This window comes from Neophocaena asiaeorientalis, unplaced genomic scaffold (genome assembly GCF_003031525.2).
Source record: "Neophocaena asiaeorientalis asiaeorientalis breed wild unplaced genomic scaffold, Neophocaena_asiaeorientalis_V1.1 scaffold594, whole genome shotgun sequence".
Taxonomy (NCBI): Eukaryota; Metazoa; Chordata; class Mammalia; order Artiodactyla; family Phocoenidae; genus Neophocaena; species Neophocaena asiaeorientalis.
Genome location: NW_020175066.1, coordinates 1391946 through 1414462, shown reverse-complemented (window position 1 = coordinate 1414462; position 22517 = coordinate 1391946). Strand labels below are relative to the sequence as shown.

The 22517-nt window shown below is 35.3% G+C and overlaps 1 protein-coding gene across 2 annotated transcripts in view; it reads right to left on the bottom strand.

Annotated features, from left to right (window-relative positions):
* LRBA (LPS responsive beige-like anchor protein) overlaps nucleotides 1-22517 on the bottom strand; it is a 723035-nt gene that overhangs the window by 547110 nt on the left and 153408 nt on the right. For both annotated transcript variants that reach the window (XM_024764049.1, XM_024764050.1), the window contains 6 exons: nucleotides 10339-11400; nucleotides 8980-9155; nucleotides 7971-8124; nucleotides 7384-7564; nucleotides 4153-4280; nucleotides 3569-3676 (listed from right to left, as the gene is read on the bottom strand). In XM_024764049.1, the coding sequence (XP_024619817.1) occupies nucleotides 3569-3676; nucleotides 4153-4280; nucleotides 7384-7564; nucleotides 7971-8124; nucleotides 8980-9155; nucleotides 10339-11400 (1809 nt within the window). The remainder of the gene's footprint in view (nucleotides 1-3568; nucleotides 3677-4152; nucleotides 4281-7383; nucleotides 7565-7970; nucleotides 8125-8979; nucleotides 9156-10338; nucleotides 11401-22517) is intronic.

Genomic DNA, 22517 nt, shown 5'->3' with positions numbered 1-22517 from the left:
ACTGATTTTGATAACTTTTCAAAATAGGTTTGAACTTATTTAATTTAATGGAAAAACTCAAATTCTTCCAGCAAATCCTGAAAACTAAAGGTACCTCAAGTAGCAGCTAAATATAGGATAAGCGAAACAAAGAACACGGCTGCCTAGCAGATAAATAAATGGAAACAATTGGCACAAATGAAACTGAAGGTTAACAATTAACAAATATCAAAAGTTTTGGACACAATTTCAGAGAAAAAATGAGATCTCAGAGTCTACTGAACATATCTACTTGATAGGATTATTAGACGTATTGTATATATAATCTAACAAGAATCTATGGTACTTTTTAGGTTCATGTGTAAGATCTTATCAGTTTTGATGGAAAAGATATATGTACATTTTTCCTTTTTTTAGTAACCATCCCTTTTCTCCAGAAACTCCTCTGTTCCTCTGCCACACAGTCCCACCATCTATTATAGTAACTGCTGTTAATGGTACCAACATTAAAAATGTAGGCAAATAACTTGCTTGGTCTGCTTATTCTTTTTTTTTTTTTTTTTTTTCAGTACACGGGCCTCTCACTGTTGTGGCCTCTCCCATTGCGGAGCACAGGCTCCGGACGCGCAGGCTCAGCGGCCATGGCTTACAGGCCTAGCTGCTCCGCGGCATGTGGGATCTTCCCAGACCGGGGCACGAACCCGTGTCCCCTGCATTGGCAGACGGACTCTCAACCACTGCGCCCCACCAGGGAAGCCCTGCTTAATCTTTTATAAATTATTTACACCTATCTAATCTTTATTTAGCCCATTAATATGTTCAGTGTTTACTAACTACAGTATGAAGTTTATGGTGTATGCCTGATTTGTGCCCAAATAAAAAATATCCCATAGATCCTTATGTTTAAGTCCTAACTCCTAAAACAAGTTTACTTTCAATTGTAGCTGTCATTTATTGAATACTTACTATGAGTCAGGCACTGTGCTATATTCATTAACCCATTTAAATAACATGAGGCCTAGAGAAGTTAAGTAATTTACCTAAGGGCATACAGTAAATGAAAAAGCAAATCTGAACTCAGATTAGACTGATTAAAAACCTTAGCTTTTAACCTCAAGGTAATAATTTATTTATATCCCCAGTCTTAGGTCATTTCCTTTTTCTTCAAAGTTTGCTTATGCTAGAGAGGCTCTGGGATGTAGTTTGGGAAATGTGGTCTTTTCTCTTTTCTAAAATTCTTGCAAGGTGATTATATAACTTTTATAATTACCAAAAAAATTAATTTGTTACTTTCAGAAATGAACACGGTAGACACAGGAGACACTCTATTTCTCTGTCCAAATATCGTGATATAATAACCAATCAGAAAGTGCCAAAGAGCCGAATCATTCAGAGCCAGGGTGAGGAGCTGTGATTTCATTTTAAGTGCTATGGGAAGCCATTAGAGAACTTTTTTTAAAAAACATCTTTATTGGAGTATAGTTGCTTTACAATGTTGTGTTAGTTTCTACTGTATGACAAAGTGAATCTACTGTATAACATATACAGCTATTTGTATACATATTTCCCCATATCCCCTCCCTCTTGCATCTCCCTCCTGCCCTCCCTTTCCCACCCTTCTAGGTGGTCACAAAGCACCGAGCTGATCTCCCTGTGCTATGCAGCTGCTTCTCACTACCTAATTTACATTTGGTAGTGTATATATATATCAATACGATACTCTCTCACTTCATCCCAGCTTACCCTTCCCCGTCCCTGTGTCCTCAAGTCCATGCTCTATGTCTGCGTTTTTATTCCTGTTCTACCCCTAGGTTCATTAGAACCTTTTTTTTTTTTCCAGATTCCATATATATGTGTTAGCATACGGTGTTTGCTTTTCTCTTTCTGACTTACTACTCTCTGTATGACAGACTCTACGTCCATCCACCTCACTCCAAATAACTCAATTTCGTTTCTTTTTATGGCTGAGTAATATTCCATTGTATATATGTGCCCCATATGCTTTACCCATTCATCTGTCGATGGACACTTAGGTTGCTTCCATGTCCTTCCTATTGTAAATAGTGCTGCAATGAACATTGTGGTAGATGACTCTTTTTGAATTATGGTTTTCTCAGGGTATATGCCCAGTAGTGGGATTGCTGGGTTGTATGGTAGTTCTATTTTTAGTTTTTTGAGGAACTTCCATACTGTTCTCTATAGTGGCTGTATCAATTTACATTCCCACTAACAGTGCAGGAGGTTACCCTTTTCTCCACACCCTCTCCAACATTTATTGTTTGTAGATTTTTTGATGATGGCCATTCTGACCACTGTGAGGTGCTACCTCACTGTAGTTTTGGTTTGCATTTCCATTAGAGCATTTTTTAAGCCAAAGAGTTACATCATCTATTCTAGATTTTGAAACTTCATTCTAGGAAATACAAAGTTACAGGGCAATAGACTCAACAACTGCTCAAGGAAAGAGAATGGGGAGAGAAGGAAGCAGCAATATTTGGTTCTAAAGTGGACCACAGTCAGTGGGTTCTAAAAAGCAAAAGTAATGGTTTCTTCATTAAAGGAATAATAACAGCTACCAAAAAGCAAAAAATTGAGATCCAGGGAGGCATTATAGTACAATGGTTAAGATCAAAGTTTCAAGAATCAGACTCCCTAGGTCCTTAATCCACTTCTACCTCTCACTACTTGTAGGATTTTAAGCAGACTATTTAAGCTAATACTGCTATCTTTCTCATAGGATTATTCTGTGAATTAAATGAGGTAATACATATAAATCATCCAGTTATATGCTTAATACAAAATAAACTATTAGTTATAGCTAATAATTATTACCTATAACTACTTTTAACAAGTTGTATACTTGTATAAAGCTTAGTGAAGAATCAAAAGAGGACTAAAACACTGGAGAAAGAGAAGGGAAAGTTAAAAATTGAAGTTATAAAGTTTATTTTTAAAAAACGTATATGTAATATAGAGCAGCTAGTACTAAACACACAGTAAGTGTTCAATAAATATTAATGATTATACTTTTTTTATATGACTTTACATTCCTACATGAAATTCTGCCATATTATATATCAAAATTAGCTAAAATGAAACTATTTTTCAATCTTTAAAAAATTTAAAACACCACTCCCAACATTTCGTCGTGTATTTTTATATCATATAAAACTTTCAGAGCACAGATTCTGGAGTTAGAATCCTATCATTTACTAGCTCCATTAGCTTGAACAAGTTACCCAAGCTCTCTGTGCTTCAAATTCCTCATTCATAAAATGGGAATTACAAAGTACACAACTCAAGAAGTTGTTGGAATGAATAAGAACATATGAAGCACTTACAATGCTTACTATGTAATAATGTGTTTTTCTTTTTGGTAGCAATACCCTGATATATTAGCTCCATTTATATAAACAATATTTTTAATATTCTAAGATTCTAAAATCATCGTCAAGAGAACTGGTATCTAGGCCTTCTTATTTCTACCTGACTATTTTATATCACAAAGAGTGTTCACTCTCAATACTTTGGGCCTCAGAGGAAATATGTATCAGCTAAGAGAATATGTAAAAGAAATACTGTAACTTACTATGTCTCTGAAGACAACTGCCCTAAGTCGATTAATATCCATGTCTTGTAGAAGCCTGTCAAAATCTCTTACTGGAGATATACCACCAGTTACAATATCCACCGGACTCTATTTAAGACAAAAAAATATAAATATATACATTACACAGACATTTTAAAAAATAAACAGTATTCCATAGGCTATAATGTTGTTTTTCCCAGTTTATTTTCCTACTTCTTTCTGTCTTCTTTTTTTGGGTGTCAGGATGGAGGTGGGGGATGTAGAAGGGAGTCATGAAGGAAAAAAGAAACTGCATGCTAACTCACGGAGTACGCGAAACACAAATTGACATACTTGAAGGAAAAGGTATCATGGACACAAGGAAAGTAAACATTTGGAAAAGCAGACAAGATTAAGTATAAGCAAATCTTTACTGTATACTTAAACACAAATATTTGAAGGTTATGTCCACAGACTAAAATAACTATTTTAGGACCTCTGTCAAATTTATTTAACTTTATGTTGAAATGAACAAATAAATTTAAGATCTTAATCGTAAAATGAGAGAATGCTTTTTTATTTAATTAATTATTCTGTATGCTTACCTTTGCTGCAGATTTCCCCATGGGAATCAGGCTGTGTGTTGTTTTCTGGACTTTTCCTGCTTTGCCTTTAGTTTTCAGCTGTGAATGCTGTTGACACTCTAAGCAATTCCTTACTGCCACTGCACACACTGTAATTTATTTTAAGGAAAAAATTGGGCAAGAAAAAATTATATTTAAGATTATGAGACTGACGAAACTCACCTATACGGGTTACATAAGATTTGAAACATTACCTTCAGCAAATTTCTAAAATGTCCCTGGGCTTTATCACCCACTGTTTGTTTTCTGACTTTGTTAGCTACTCTGTTAGGGCCCACTGCTAAAAGAGAATCAGTTCAGGAACCTTAATAAACACTGTACTGTTTCTTTAGGCATCACATAAGCTACTTGAAATAATCTTCTATGGAGGAAAAGATAGGGAAGAAAAGAACTTTTTTTGAAGGTGTTAAGAAAGTAGAAAGTAAATCACATTGCCATCAACTAGTCCAGGGTAAAATAACCTTCTATTACCTTCATTAAAGTACAATAGTTAAACTAGAAACTTGCATGTTTTTCTTAAAATTTTTATCATTACAGCATGATATTAATAGAGACTGAGAGAGGGTACAGCATTAAAAGGAATATTTATAGAATCTACCTTTTACTGGCTTTCATTAAAACTGTTTAAAAGGCGGGGGACAAAAAAGAGATTGTGATTAATATACAGTCTAAAATTACCTCTCTAAACATCTCACTCAGGCAATTAACTCAAGTTATTTAGAAATTAATTTCGAATTTTAAGTAATAAATTAGGTAATACACAATTGACTACGAATTGATTGATATAATGTAATCATCTCAATTCCCAACCAATTTGGTAGCACTGAAGGTATTTGTCTCAACAAGAGTGAGAGAGCAAATTAGGAACAAAATAGCAAACTTAAGTGATAACGACCTTAACTGTCACCAGACTATCATATGGCTAGCACACACAGAATTGAAAAGGGAAAGTATTGAGAAAGGTGCTGAAAGAGAGCAACAACAGTTGGGAAAAGGGAAGGAACACAGTGAAGAAGGGAGGGAGAGAGAATATGGAATACAACTCTGTCAAATTTGGAGTCAGGCCCAGGAAAATAACTCTTCCACTACTTTCGTCACATGTTGCATAAAATCAAGTTTGGTCTGCATTACAAAGTTAAAAACCACATTTGAATGCCTAGTATCAATCAATCTCAGTAGCACAGTTTCTTCTTCCCGTTGCCATCCTACCTTCTCAACCCCAACTTCAGGAAAACAGGAGTGAGGAGACCAGGGATCAAAACATTTGGACTGGGACTTCCCTGGTGGCACAGTGGTTAAGAATCTGCCTGCCAATGCAGGGGACGCAGGTTCATGCCCTAGGAAGATCCCACATGCCGCGGAGCAACTAAGCCCGTGCGCCACAACTACTGAGCCTGCGCTCTAGAACCTGCCTGCCACAACAACTGAAGCCTAGAGCCTGCAACAAGAGAAGCCATCACCATGAGAAGCCTGCGCATTGCGTCGAAGAGTAGCCCCCACTCACCACAACTAGAGAAAAGCCCGCACGCAGCAACGAAGACCCAACGCAGCCATAAATTAATTACTTATTTTTTTTAAAAAAACATAAACATTTGGACTGTTTACCAAGCTTACCATATTCTATTAAGTGATCCTGAACAAGGAGAACATGTGGTGCTGGAGTACACTGAATTATTTCCTTATTTTCTTCTACAGTTATGAAAATGAGGGAGATACAGTATTCCCCTAGCTTCTGAATCTAATACTTCTTGAGTATAGTGAAGCACTGCTAGTGTAGTCTTGTACTTTCAATTCCAAAAGTGCACTCTTTTTAGGAAAGTGGAAAGGTTTTAAAAATGGCATATACAAAAGCAATGGGTTCTAAATATTTTAATTATATTACTGATATAAAGTTTAAGGGTGTATCCTATAACAGAAAGAGTAGGAACATTAGTTAAACTATATTCAAATTCCAGCTCTACCAATTTATAGCTTTTAAATTTTTGGCAAATTTCCTAATTTCTTTGATCTCAATTTTCCTCATGAAAAAAAGGAAGAAAATACAAATGAATGAATGGCTGGAAGAAAATGATTGGTGACTCGTGAAAATCAGCAATGACATATGACAGTAGTCAATAAATGATAGCTTCTGTTTTGTTGTGCTTACCGTTTCAATCTCTCTCAATTAAAATTTTTTTTAAAACTCCCTAAAAATAGTATACCAAGTCCTTTAGAGCATCCTAAGTTTAAAAGTACTTTGAATAGCATTTTGAGTAAAAATAATTATTGTACCAAAAAAAATGTAAGTACATCTGTTTAAGTAACAGATATTCTTGCTAAATATGGGGAAATACTTCATTAACTAATCAGATTTTCCACTGTTGGTATTATATTTTCATAGATGCCTTATTTCTAATTTGTCTTCATATGGCCATGGTTCCTAAAGATTTTGCTTCCATTTTTTGGTACCCATTTCTCCACCTACTTCTCTCCATTTAATAAGCAAATCATTAACAAAGTCTCAGTATTTATGACTAGATACAGGACACCTTCTGCATAGAGAAAAAATTTTCTTCTTCACCTAAGGAAGTTCAGATGTCACTAAAACTTCGTTTAATTTACTTTAACTTTCACCTAAGGAAGAACTGCCTCCAGGAGAAGAACAGAGATTTAATAATCTTACTAACTGCTTTAACAAATTATCACAGCTTATTTGGATAAAGGCTATACTTGAATGATGCTAGTTTAGAACCTTGCTACTCAAGTGTGTTTGTTAAGAGAAGCAGCATCAGCATTACCTGGGACTTACTAGAAAGGCAGTTTTAGGTCTCATCCCAGACCTATACAATCTAATCAGCATTTCAACAAGATCCTTTGGTGATCCATGTGTATGAATCATCTTAAAATTTGAGAAGCACTACTTTAAAGCAAAAAGAGATTGGGGGATTGGGGGTGGGCGGAGAAGAAGTAATGCTGACCAGAATCAATGCAGAATTTTCAAAACACATCTTCCTCCTCTATTACCTTCACAAGTACTACTATAGCCAGTACATGCACAGTCCTTCACTCTTTGGAGGCTAAAAAGTAGCATAAGACAAATTGCCTAGCACACTTTTTCCCACCAACAGGAAAAAGAAAATGTTCAATTTAATATGTCTGGATCACTGAAAATTTTTTAAGTAAATTCCTAAGTAATGGGTTTTAACAGCTCACCCAGTCGGAGACACTGCCGCAGAATTCCTCCAGATGACATATTTTTTTCAGCTTCAATTTCAGTAAAGCCAAGAGAACTTGCAAATATAAGAACATCCACAAGGCTGATTAGTCTCTGCAAAAATGTCACAGAGGCTTCTATTGAAAGGCCTTGAGTAGGTTCAATATTCTCCAGCTCATGCTGTAAGGAATAAAGTTTGACATTTACATTTATATTCTGATAAAAATCCAATTTTATGAGATACATTCCACAGATTTCTAAATTTTACAAAAAGCCAGGCTTTCACAAATCTACTTCAACAGAGGGATTTCTTATCATTTCATCTAAAAAAAAAGCATACATACAGGTGAAACACTGCCAGTCATATTCTTCACTAACTCATTCATCCCTAATAATTAAACATTCTTTTTAGTCCCTTCATTCATGGAACAGATTCTAAGGTCCTTTCAAGTAATTATAAAAGGATTCCGTTGCTTTTGAATTACAGGACCTATGATGCATAGTAACAACCACATTCAAGTTTTAATCAATAAGAATGCATAAGTCATGTTTTCACACCAACTTTATATAGTAGTTAAGTCCTTACTGTAGCCGATGTAGCAGCTGAAAGCAATGGCAGTATACCCCCGCAAGCCATGACCATATTGTCCATCACTTGAGAGATGAGATGAATTGTGTTGTGTACAAAGATGACATTATCACTGCTATTCACGAAGTCCATGACTGTCTTTGTTGAATGGCTGTCCAAAGATAAATGATGTTTACTGATAAAGCTCAAAAATGGAAATCACAGTTTGCCTACTTGAGGGGAGGGAGGATAAGAAGGTGCTTTTGCTTCATCTTGAAAGCTGAGGAAAGATAATGATGCAGCAGGCATTCTGGAGGAGGGTGTATACTTCCTTAGAAGATGTAGACCATTCCATATCAGCAGTTACTACACATGCCCTTTTTCAGTGCTGAAATGTTAACACTATTCATCGTACACTTAATATAAAAGTTGAACTAAATTATCCTTAACTAGGACCAAAATTAAGAAGTGGCAAAAACTAAGAGGTAAATGGTGCTAAATGTGCTATTAAAAATGAATTTTCTAATAACGTTTTCTTAGACAATGCCATGAAATGTTCTTAAACAGAATAAGAGTAGTATACAAATAACAATAAACACATCAGGCACTTTTAAAATCATAAATCATACAATGGAGGATAATCTGAAATACACAGACTCTTTGTACTAAAAATACAATGGAAAATTAGATGTTTTACATAAATCCCAATTTTCTTTTTTTTACTATTTCTAGAAATAAACCCAGTCAGTAGACCTACATTCAGGCAAATTATATGCTATATTATATGCTGTAAAGTACACAGCAAACTTTTTAAAAGAAAAATTTTCAAGTTTTTATACTCTAAATATGGTACCTCATTTATATGAGAATAAACATTAATTCAATAAAACCCTACCACAGAAATAAGTTATAACCTACTTTTTAAGCAAATGACTGAAATTAATTGCAAAATGTCAACTATATAAATTTCTTTGAAAACAAACACTAAAATTTATATACATCTTCTATAATAAACATATGGACAAACCTTCTCCACATCTGTATGTCTGTTTCTATTGAAAATAATAGATCAGTGAGCAAACGCTGATGCACTTGAGACCATCTGAACTCTGGAATACGGAACATAGATCTGGAATTCCTCCTTTGTCCATTAACTGCATCTGGTGCTGTTCCTTGCCCTGGTTGCTCCTGTTGCCTTGACATCTAATAGAGAAAGTTAAAAAGAATAAAATCAGTTCAACTTCAAAGGTAGACATTAATAACTTAATAGCTTCTATGTAATTCATCTAACAAATACTCACATTTTAAGATACTAAGGGACTAAATCAGAGAAAAATTATCAATGAGTAATAACATTAATACATTTAAAGCAAAGATATAAAAAAATGCAAAATCAGCACAATGCAGCAGTAACTGGCCAGGAACCACGTTAGTATTATCACCAGCTAATGCAACATTTTATAAAGGAATCAGGAAGCTTTTGGTTTTGAACACTGACATAAAAGAAAAGCCATAGCTGGATTATAAATTGGCTAGAATTAAGAAAAAACAAAAATAAAGACAACAGAATGAAGACCAAGCCAACAAAAAAAGGAGGAGGAGGGCTTCCCTGGTGGCACAGTGGTTGAGAGTCCGCCTGCCGATGCAGGGGACACGGGTTCGTGCCCCGGTCTGGGAGGATCCTACATGCCGCAGAGCGGCTGGGCCCATGAGCCATGGCCGCTGAGCCTGCGCATCCGGAACCTGTGCTCCGCAACGGGAGAGGCCACAGCAGTAAGAGGCCCGTGTACCGCAAAAAAAACAGAGTTGGAGGAGGAGCAGTAAGAGTTGATTAAAGTGGGAAATGACAACATGCACCCACAGTGGTGTCATGAATCTCTCTGAGACACTGGTAAGGAAGAAAGCTGTGTCTCTGGATTGCACAAAGGCTCCTGTCTCTTAAAAAAGTAAACAGACCTCATGGAACAATTTTAAACCACATACTTTGTACCTAAAATTACACACTGGCAGGTGGTTTTGCAGGAAGGTAGTCCTAGATTCTGCTTAAAAACTAACGTCCTAACTATGACTGGGTCATCAAATAAAGGGTAAAAGTATTTCCAATGTTTGCTTTATAAGCTAAAAATACACTAACACTGAAACTTGAAAGTAGTAACTTTTGATGATACTGTGGTGACAATAATAATAAAAGCTGCCATTTAACAAACTCATACTGAAAGCCAAACCCTGTGCTAAAGATAATAATCTTCACATTCACTGCATTTATGTAATTGCAAATAGGTTATGAACCAATTCCAAAATAAAATAAAATAAAATCTAAGTCTATACACTTGTTCTATTTCAACTCAATGCAAACACACTTCAAGAAGATAATAAATATAATCACCTCAAGCACAGGCTGATGACGCTGAGATGCTTCCATGTTTGTAGTGGCCTTCAATTCCAATCTCTCAGTATCTGTAGCAACACTGGAAGCATCCAACTTAGCAATCCTCTGCTCAGAAGTAGTAGGAGACTCGAAGGTACTACTATTAGAATCACTATGTAGTTTGGTTTCTCCGGCGAGGTTAGTCTTCTCCCCTATCTCCAGCATCTGACCAACATCTGATTGAACAGTTGCCTGGGAAGCAGTAGTTCCTGGTGAGGTAGCTGAAGACCCTGATGCTGTCATAGTCAAGACTGCAGAATCTTTAGGATCTCGAGTTTCAGTGTCAGTTTGTTTCTTACTTACAGGTTGTTCCTCTTGAAATATTAACTTGTGGTCATTACTAAACATGTCCATTCTTTCACTGGCCTCAGAAGCAGCTGGAGACAAACTGTTACCTTGGAGCTCTGTAGGTAGACTGGCTTCCTCAGTAGGAATATTTTCTACCTTCAGTTCTACATAATCATCATCTTCTTCTTCCTCTACTACAGACTTATCCAATAATTCTGGCACCTCTGAAGCATCCTCTTCTGAAGGAGAACTTATGGAAGCAGTTACCTCATTGACAGTCATTATATCTTTGCCAGTTGTTTTAAAAGAATCAGAGGAAACAGTCACAGCTTCTATCATGTCAGAAGATCCTTCTAAACTCTCTGCATTAGTTGTTTCATTTTTCAGTGTTTCTTCTAAAGGGACTTCATCCAGTAACTCCTGATTTTCTTGCACAGTTGTCCTTTCTTCATTAGATGTATTGTGAGTTTGCAGTTCAACAATGGATGCAGATTCTACTGAACTTGTCTTCCCAATGCTTGACTTTTCATCACTAGTTCTGGTGATATGAGAAGAAGGAGGAGAATCCTTTGTATCCGATTGCTGGGGTCCTACTGAAACATTAACATCCCTGCTAATGCCAGAGACTGCTTGAATTGGACTTGAAGAACACTGCCCTATTTCTTCATCAACTTTTCCCTGGTGTTCCCTAAATATATTGGCAAGGTTTTCTTTATGTATTTCAAAAGTGACCTACATGAAAAACATACAAGCAGTCAAAACATGCAAAAAAAAGAAAGAACAGAGCATACAGAACATAAAAATATTTAATTTTTCAAATATATGGTTTATATAATGCAGTAAGACAGTTTTCCTATAATATCTTTATTTATAGAACGATAAACAAAAGGTAAGTCAATCACAAAAATCTAAACAGTCAAAAACTTATAGCTAATCTTAATGCTAACAGGTAGCATGGCATCAAACAATAACAAGAATATAGTTATTTAGCCTATTCTTAAAGACATATAATGTAGGAAAAGAGTACATTATATTCTACTGACTTCTATAACTTGTACCAGGATCTAAGTGTGTACCATTGGGAAGTGCTTTGTGCACTACGTAATATATCGTTTCAAATGCAATGAAAACCCATTTCCCCATGATTTATTCTCAGCAGAGATAAAAAATACCAATTATGTTCACTTCATATATGATGCAAATCACACACTTAGATATTATAGCAGCTCTTTATATATTTATTAAGCTACTAAAACTTTCTCTTACTAAGCTAAAGAATATAAATTCTTTTAGCAATGAGATGAAAAGATCCAACCCTTTCCCTAAGGTCAACCATAATTTTCAAAGTTGAACTGATCACAAATGGTCTGAAAGTTCCAGTTCATCCATCCACACAACCATTCATTCCACTTGTATGCTGTATGTAAGAGATTACCATGTATTCAGCACTGTGAACATCCTCATATCATGCTTATTAGACTTTTACTCAAATAAATGGAAAACTTTTACGGTTAAAGTATAAAAGACAGTGCTGTGATTTTCAATGTCAAAAGGTTTATGAATTTCTTATCTCATCAAGCATTATTATATTATAGCCACCATTATGTGACTGCTGCTAGTGAATTTCAATGGGAACACCTCTCAAAAAAATAAAAGTATAATACATACAGAAGGTATAAGCATAATTATAGTTTATCAATGCTGGAATTGTTTGTTTATGTAACCTATATTATTATAACATATATAGTAAATTGAACCTTTTAGTCAACAAACCTTTATTGAGCCCTAGTATAGGAGGATGGTAGTAGATGATAACAAAAAAAGAAAAGATGATTTTTCATGCCCAAAGATTCACAGGCCTTTTTGAATCACAGATGTGTATCCACATGGATACAAGGCAAACAAAATTATAAATAATGCACGATGTACACAGTTCCTTCCATAGCTATTAACTAGCCTTTGCTCATTACATATACAGTACATTCTTGCCATAATGTGGTATAGCTAAAAATAAAAATGTTTAGGAAATAAACATTTTCCTAATTTTAAATATGTGGGGAACTTTTTTGAATATTTCAAAATGAAATGCACGTATTCAACACTAAAGAGTAAAATGGCACAATGACATTAACAAAATATCAATTTCTTTTACACCCAGAAGGCTGATATCTTCTTTGAACGATGTTCTTTATTTTAATTGACCAATTCTTCATTTATTCGTTCAAGAAAACTTTACTGAATATCTACAGTATGCCAGACACTGTGTGATGAAAAACAAAATGTTCCTACCTTCGTGGTGCTTATATTCTAATGGAGTAGATGAAAAATAAACATGTAAATATATAAGATAATGTCAAGTAATAGTAAGAGATTTGAAGAAAAAAAGGAGATAGAGAATAACTGAAGATGACAATCTAGATGGGAGGGTATGTTTTACTAGGGTAACTGGGAAAGGTCTCTGGAGATGTTATGTTTCAACAGAGACAAGAATAAAGTGAGAGAGCAAGTTACATGAATATCATGTAACGAAAAGACTTTCAGGCCGAAGGAAGAACAAATGCAAAGGCCCTGGAGCCAAAATAAGCTCCGTACGTTTGAGAAACAATAAGAACCCAGCACACAGAGAACTGTAGGTGATAAAGTCAAAGATGCAGCCATTGGCTAGATCATGATTAGAGAGCAGTACAGACTATGTTAAAGGCTGAATTTTATTCTGATACACATGTAATGTATAATACAACAGTCTTATAGAATGAGTTTAGTTTTGAATAATCATTGGGTTTGATTTTATTCAAATTAAGGATTTTTTAAATTTTTATTATAAAATGTATTAATAAACATGAATATATACAATCTATAGGTACAGGTTAAAGAGTAATTTTTTAATCTCATGTACCTATACCCACATCAAGAAACAGAACACTATTACTACCTCACAATTCCCCTATGTGCCCATCCCCAATGGTGCTCCCAATCTCCCCACCCCTATCAAGAGGAAATCAGTATCCTGGCATTTCTATTAACTGTTTCCTACTTGTTTTTTAATAGCTTTACTACCTAAAAACTAAGAAACTAAGTATACCATAAACCTAGCTAGTTTTGTAAAAGAAAGGCCAATATTGCCACAACAAAGAAAGGCTCCAAGGAGAAGACAAGCTACACAGAATCTGTGTATTGGAGCCGGCTCCAGCTTCTCTAAGAGGATATATAAGGCTATTTCTGGGAAGTCTATAGGCAAGGTCATTAGGAAACACTGGGAAATATACAGGATAAGAGAATCTATGAGGGCTAGTGGGGGCCAGGTAGTGGGTATTTGGCATAAGTAAGGTCCAAGAAGAAAACTATTTTATATTGTATTGTCCAATTCTAAGCTCACTATTCTACTCTCAGAAGCAGAACAAAGCAGACCACATTTTTGAGGGGTGAAGGGAGAATCTTCAGGTGATCCAGGCAGCAGGACTAGAGAGAACAGGAACTAATCACCACATGGTGAAGACAAGTAGTCATGAGAACATGAGCCCATCTCATGTGGGTAATTTGTCCTCAGGCTTTAAAAAGATGTTACAAAGGCATCTGGCATTTCAATAATAATAGCTCCCCCTATATCTGTATCTTAAGTCAAACTATTCCAGTTTAGATGGACGGTCATATGTCTGCTACACAGCTGCCATTCTGGGACCTCCCTTCACTACAGTGTTGGAGATCCCCTTCATCTTTCTCCTGTTTCCTATAACCCATATCTTCCTCTTTGTTTTATTCTCTCCTTTTGGTGCAGTATATCCTCCAGTGTCTGCTTGAAATTTTTGATACCTAAAAGTAAATTTATTCTACCTTCAAACTTAAAAGTCAGATAAAATTGTAGGTTGGAAAACATTTACCTTCAGAATATGAAAGGTATTTCTTCACTGCCTTCTTATTTTTGTGCTTCCTGTTGGGAAGTCTGAGATCTTTCTGATTCCTGATCCTTCATACGACTTGTTTTGTTCTTTTTCGTGAAATTTTATGAAGTCCTCTCTTGTTCCTAGTGCTTTGAAATTCCACAATGATTCTTGCCACCGGTCTATTCTGATCCACTGTGCTAAATATACCCACTGGGCCCTTCCAGTCTAGTAACAAATATCCGTTGGTTCTGGGAAATTTTCTTGAATACTTTATACCTTCTTCCCCGCTTTTACCCCTGTTCTCCCTTTCCGGGATTTCTATTTTTTGGGATTGCACTGATTGGTCCTCTAATTTTCTTACCATTTCTCTATTTTTCATCCCTTTGTCTTTTGGTTCTACTACCTGGGAGAGCTCCTCATCTAACTCTTAAACACGTTTTTCATTTCTCTTATGTGATTCTATACTAGTCACTTGACTTCTCTGCTGCTCATATTTTTCCTCTCTAAAATGGGTAGTACAAGGGTAAATACAGACCTAGAAGATTTCATATTTTAAATTTTCCCTGGTGCAAAAAGGGAAAGAAAACTCCCTCTCTCCTCTTTAGCATTTCCTTTAGAAAACCTGAAGTTGCAAATACTTTCTCTGGTAACTGGAGATGTATGTAAATCTTTTTAAAAGATAATAAACCTCTTTCTAGTTTAGCATCCCTAGGATATCTTTCCTGGGGGCACCGGAGACATTTCTTTCAAACATGAACATCAAGAATGATGGTGCCCTGTCTCCTGTCTCAGTGAGAGTTTCAGCTTATGTGCTTGGCTCCAAGATGTAACCTCTGAACATCCGAAAAACTACTCAGAATAATTCTGGATGATCACAGACATGTGGAAATAAGACTGAATCAATTACATTTAAATAATGAAAGATGAGGACTTCCCTGGTGGCGCAGTGGTTAAGAATCTGCCTGCCAATGCAGGGGACATGGGTTCGAGCCCTGGTCCGGGTAGATCCCACATGCCGCAGAGCAACTAAGTCCGTGCGCCACAACTACTGAGCCCACGTGCCACAGCTACTGAGGCCCACACGCCCTAGAGCCTGGGCTCCACAACAAGAGAAGCCACCACAATGAGAAGCCCAAGCAGCACAACAAAGAGTAGCCCCCACTCGCTGCAACTAGAGAAAGCCCGTGCGCAGCAACGAAGACCCAACGCAGCCAAAAATAAAATAAATAAGTAAATTTATAAATAATAATAATAATGAAAGATGAAACAGGGGCATTAAGTGAAAAGAATCACAAATGTTTTAACAATGTAAGTGTATTCTGAGCCAACATCACAAAGTACCAAGTGATAGAAACAGACAGAACCACTGCAAATGTCTGGAAAAACACATAAGTAAAAATCAACAAAGTTTTGAAGCAGCAGAATGCAAATAAAAAATTAAAACTTTTAGTGATTGAAATTAAAAATAAATCCAAATAAACTGAGACATTGGATAATTAGTAGAGTAAGGATAAGTTTTCATCCTACGACAAGACCAAGTGATACTCCTAATGTGAGGGGGGACTGCCACCTCCCTAGTTCAACTAATATAACTATCACAAAAGAAAGTTATCAGCAAAAACACTGCAATCCATTTCAAAACCAAGTATGCTCCTATACTAAAGAGCACTGTTTTGAAGAATGAATAAAACAGACTTGAAACTGAAGGGTTAGAACCTACATTACTGCCACTATAAAACTCATCCAGGATGTTAAAACAGTACAGTAAAATTTCAAAATCCTATGACTATACCTGACCAATGTATTTTTATGATGAATGTCAATCATCATCTTAAAATGGTGTACAACAGGGATTTAATGGACATTTCCAAAGCTTACGTCTAAATACTACTATATATATATATTTTTTTTTTTCTTATTAGGTAATAGGATACAAACTTAACAGAAAAAAATGTGTAAAATGGTAAGAGTCCTAAAAAATTCATTCACACTTTTATGTTAATGCTTTTATTAAGGTTACTAACGTAGTGGTATCATAGAAACAAAAGTTTTATAACACCTTACTGTAGCAATAGCATATAGTCAATTATATAGAACTGATCTTTCCTGTGGTTCATAAACAATCTGAGGAACTCCTCTTGGATTTTCATGTCCCCTTCAGGGCCAACAGAAGATACATATTTTTGCTATCACAAACTCTCTCTTAAAGATTTGTTTCCATGATGCTCTTACTAGTATTCACTTAAGTTACAATTTCCATGACTGTCATCATAGTTAGTCTTTCAACCATTTGATAAGAGACCATTCATTCTAAAGGTGAAATATAGGTCTGTGTAATATATTTCTTTCTCAATTCTAACCACATTCATAACCAGCAGACAAACTTTCAACTGTCCATTGGAAAAGACAGGTTAAAAGGTAGTATTTAACATTAATTTTTCAAGCACAAGAAGATGGTTTCTATAATACATATTTCAATTCAATGCAATGTACAGTTTCATAAAGTACATTCTTAATGTGCCACAAGGAATATATTTCCTTTTGTGATAAACAGATTTGCAGTCAAATCTGTACCAAAATAGTGCTTTGTCTTTCCTAAGCAAACCAACTCTTTCCTTTGTAAATATGAATATTAGAAATGCTTTCACATTTTTGAAGTTGATTTTTAAATCTCCTTTTAATTTATTCCAATAGTCGAAAAGCTAAATGGCAACTGAGTAATTATCACTGTTGTTATTTTTTTTGATACCGTTCTCCTAAAGGTATTTGTGACTGATAATTCCTAATTAATTACCAGATACTGTTCTCAATTATTCAGCTAAAAGACTAGTTATTAATGTTCACAATCATTAGATAGCTAATCTATAGCTGTTTGTAATGTTTGGAAAGTACTTCTATAAACTACTAAAGATACTCATAAGCTAATAACTATAACATTTCTTCAGCCATTACTTTCAATTTAATTGACATTCAAATTTACTGATTAGGAGATAAAAGATGAATGCAATATATCAAGAGATTAACATTATTAATCCATGTATTAAAAAATTTAACCTGTAAAATTTAGACTTTTAAATGTTAGCAATGTTTAGGAACTGGCTTTCTTCTTGGAAGCAAATATATCTCTTTCATTGTATGTTATTTTCCTTTGGAAATACCAGCTGTATATGATATGCTAACTTCTAATTCTTAGGTTACCAAGTTTTCCACAGTTGATAAATAAGATATATTTTTCTTTGAAAATAGCTGAGGGACTTTCCTGGTGGTGCAAGTGGATGGGACTCCGCACTCCCAATGCAGGGGGCCCAGGTTCAATCCCTGGTCAGAGAACTAGATCCCACATGCATGCTGCAACTAAGAGTTCACATGCCACAACTAAGGAGCCCACCTGCCACAACTAAGAGCTGGTGCAACCAAATAAATAAATATTAAAAAAATAATAAAAATAAAACGTGCTGAATCTTCCCATATGGAATATCAATAAGCATAGCTCAAAATGATCACCACCACACAACAGGAGATCTTTTACAGAGACTCTGTTGCAACAGCTTACAACAATAATGGTATAAAAGATATAACAGTTAAAATCAAATTATAAATATTTATAAGCTTACACATATTTACTGATCTATTTTATGCAAAGTACCCTGGTTACAAATCTAAATGTTCTGGTCAAACCTAAGCACTTAAATGCTACCCTAATACAACCTGACTGAAGGGATATCAAGCATATAGCCTAGGTTATCCTAAGAAAACTGCCTAAAATAATTAGTTATGAAAACAACATTATACATTCGATAACAAAGGAAAGAGAAACAATCCCATGAGGAAAACAAGTCACATATGTAATAAGCGCTATACACTCATCATGTAATAAGCTCAAAAACATTTTTTGACATAGGTAGTATACTTTGCATTCAGAACACACTACCCCAAAATATGGCACTTTGGCACACTATTTTAAGATGAAGGAATTTGAGAAACAGTAGGTATAGAAAAGACTCTCTGACCTTTTCATCCTCCCTGAAGCAAATCATAGAAACACCAGGTTCTAGAAGGACTCTCTCATCTCCCCCTTCTCCCTGAAGCTTCTTATGTGAGAGGTGCCTATAGCCCAGAGGAAAAGAGCACCCTTATCTCAAAGACAGAAGTACGCCGAGAGGAATCGGAATAAATAGGCCTTGATGATTTTCCCCCAGTTTACTACTCTTAGTTCATACCCTTTGTCCTTCCACGCTTTTCCACGACTTTCCACCCTTCATCAAACCTCGTATAAGAACGCTCAGGCTTAATCGTTTCTTTGGGTCTTCACTTCCTTATGAAGACTCCCATTTCATGTAAAACATATTAAATAAATGCACATGCTTTTCTCCTAATAATCTCTCTTTGTTAGTTTAATTTTCGTGTCCTGCCAGGGACCTTAAGACAGTCAAGGAAAAGTTTTTCTACTCTACAATTCACATGATTTTTTTTTCATTTATTTATTTATTTATTTATGGCTGCGTTGGGTCTTCGTTGCTGTGTGTGGGCTTTCTCTAGTTGTAGTGAGCGGGGACTACTCTTTGTCAACGCAGTGTGCTGACTTCTCCTTGTGGTGGCTTCTCCTGCTGCAGAGCACAGGCTCTAGACACACAGGCCCACTAGTTGTGGCACACAGGCTCAGTGGTTGTGGCTCGCAGGCTCTAGAGCTGCAGGCTCAGTAGTTGTGGCGCACGGGCTTAGTTGCTCCGCGACAGGTGGGATCTTCCCAGACCAGGGCTCGAACCCGTGTCTCCTGCATTGGCAGGTGGATTCTTAACCACTGCGCCACTAGGAAAGTCCTACAATTCACATGATTTAAATATAAAACAGTATATAGTGTAAAAGTCTCCCTCCCACCACTGGTCCTCACCTGTACAATTCCCCAACAATCAGTTATTAATTTCTTATGTATCATTCCAGAGTATTTTTGTGCATATACATACAAATACAAATTCTCACTTTCCCACTTATCTAACTCACTAATATCCACTATACACACTGTTCCACAGTTTCTTTTGTCACTTAATATATCTTGGTGAACTATCTCAGGATAATTTTAATTTACAGTCCCTTACGAAGTGTCTTTTCATAAATCTAAAGTACTTTTTACTTAGTTTTCTATGGGTTGTTTGATCATGGTTTTCATTCATTTTTCTATTAGTTTGTCATTTTGTATCTATTTCTAGGAGCACTTTATATATTAGGAATGTTATCTTTGCTCTGGTCCTAAACAGTTTTCCCAAATTTGTCATCTGCCTTTTGACTTTTGTTTATGGTATTGTTTGGTTTTTGGTCACAAAGGATTTTATATGCTTTAATGTAGCAAAAAAAATAGTCTTTTTTTTCTCTTTAATGGTTCTAGATTCTAAATTATACTTGGAAAATTCTTACACACTCCAAGGTTACAGAAGAATTATCCCTGTTTTCTTCAAGTACTTTTGTTTCTCCCTCCACCCCCATCACAGCCCATTTAATTGATCCATAGGTTAAATTTCTTCGTACTCCAACTTTTTTTTCCCTAGACGAATCCTCTATTATTCCAACAATATTTATGGACTACTTCAAGTTTTCCCTTTATAATATACTAAAGTCTTATATGGAACTTTGTATATTTCTGGACTTTCTCTTCTACTCCCCTGGTCAGCCTATCTCTTCATGTGTCAATACTACATTTTTTAAATTATTGACATTTGGTAATGTATTTTACTATTCAGTAGAGTTAGTCCCCCTCACTGTTCTTTACAGAGTCTTCCTGGATATTTTTACTTGTTTATTTTGTCTTACATTTCCTTAATAATTAGCTTACTCTGTTTTTTTCTCCACCAAAAGAAAAAAATGATTAATTAGTTTTTTCCTGGGATTTCATTAACTTTATAAAATAACCTAAAGAAATGTTAATTTATTATAGCTTTATGATGTTGAGTCTCCCTATTCTAGGAAATATGTTTTTCCATTTGTTCATGCCTTTTGTGTGCCCTTTGGGAATGTTTTAAAGACCTTTTCAAGTAATTCAAAGTGTCATTTAGAGATATATACAAGATACTACTGGCAGTATACAGAAATTACTTAATTGTACCTAGAAATAAATGGAAGTACCGAGAAGATGCTGACATTTAAGTTTGGTCTTCATTAATGATTACTCATATGGAGGAAACAAAAGGATTAAGAGCAAGGGGAGATGCCATGTAGAAGGAATTTAAGAAGGTATGTGTAAGAATGGATGGTGAAAGAACATGGTTCATTTAAGACACTGAAGTTATTTGGTAAAGCAGTAACATTAAAGCATTTCTAGGAGTGACGAGCAATAAAAATAGTGTAAGCAATGTTAATGGCAAGGAGGTAATAGACTACTAAAGGCTTTGGGAACCATGAGAAGGAATCAAAATTTTATCATACAGGTAAGGGCAAGCTTTATTTATTCACTGCTTAAAAGGCAACGCAGCCAAATAAATAAATTTTAAAAAATTCTTTTTAGAAGGCAACTCTGATTTAACACAGACAAATTACAAAGTTATTTTCTAATGAATTTGACTTGTAAATCCTACTATTCCACTTATATGTAGCTTAAAATAAACCCACTACAAAAAAAAATAATGAAAAACAAAAAATGGGAAATACCTATATTCAAACTGCCAAGGAAGGGAAAAAAACAAATTTAAAAGTAATACAATTGTATTTTTGTTTACATTGACAAACACTCTCTCCGGAACCAAATTTTAGTAAGGTTGCTCTGAATCCTCGTCTCACCTGGGCCCTCTGTCCTCGTCAGACCTACAGCTCTGAGTTTCAGCAAGAATCCTAGGTCAGTTTAGAGAGAATCCCCCATCCTCAATATCTGTTCACACTGACATCTGATCAGTTCCTCATTCCCCACCATCTCCCAGGTGATATCTAATCAGCCTGGCCTGTCTTCAGCAAGAGTCCTGTTAAAGTCCGGTTAACCAGAATCTCCCCCACCCCACATGTTTCCTCTTATTAAATTTCCATCTACTGAAGCCCTTCCCCCCATTCCTACCTTGTTCCGTGGCTATAAAATCCCCATTTCTCCTTGCTGTATTCAGAATTAAGCCAATCTCTACACTCAGGTCTTTTTTTCCCCTATTACAAGAGTTCCTGAATAAAATCTAATTTTACTGCTTTAACTATTGTCTGACTCTGGTTCTCTTCAACTATATTTTAAATTAATTTCAATGTATTTTTTAAAAATTACCTCCACTAATTTTTCTGAACAGAGTTTTAGAGAAATCCAGAATATGAAAAGCAAATTAATTCACTCAATTATTTCTTCCTAGAATTTTAAGTGGTCTGATATTCAGATGTTACATCAAAGTTGCAACTTTTGGTCTGAAGCTCACCCCTTTTAGTAAGCAATGCTAGTGAATATAAAAACAAACTTTACTCTTTCATAAAATGATTTTTGAACGACACTTGCTTATTAACACCAAGTGAGGATGCAATTTAAAGAAAGCCTTCCAACCAACTTAGTATTCTCTTACTCTCTATAAATCATACTAACACATGGAAACATTCTAGAATTAATTTAAAAGAAATTTACTTAAAGAAATATTCTTCCCTCCAACTTCTTTAAAGTATGAAAACTTCCATCTAATCAATAATTGTTCCCTATTCCACAACATGCCTAAAAATATACACGCAATAAATACTAAGTTAAGCTCATTTTGATGGGCAATACCAGATATGTTTTTAAATACTTGCACAACAGCTGAGATACACAGAATGCTTAGTGTATACTATTTTAATCATCTGGCATATATTGAGACAATCTTCAGAGCAACCCTAAAAAGACAGGTAGCATAACCCTCATTTTATATGCATGAAGATAGGAAGCACAACGACATAAAATAGTATCACACAGCTACTAACTTACTAATCTTTTCATTTTTACAAAGATTAATCTTGACCCATTTTATTTTCTTAAGAACAATC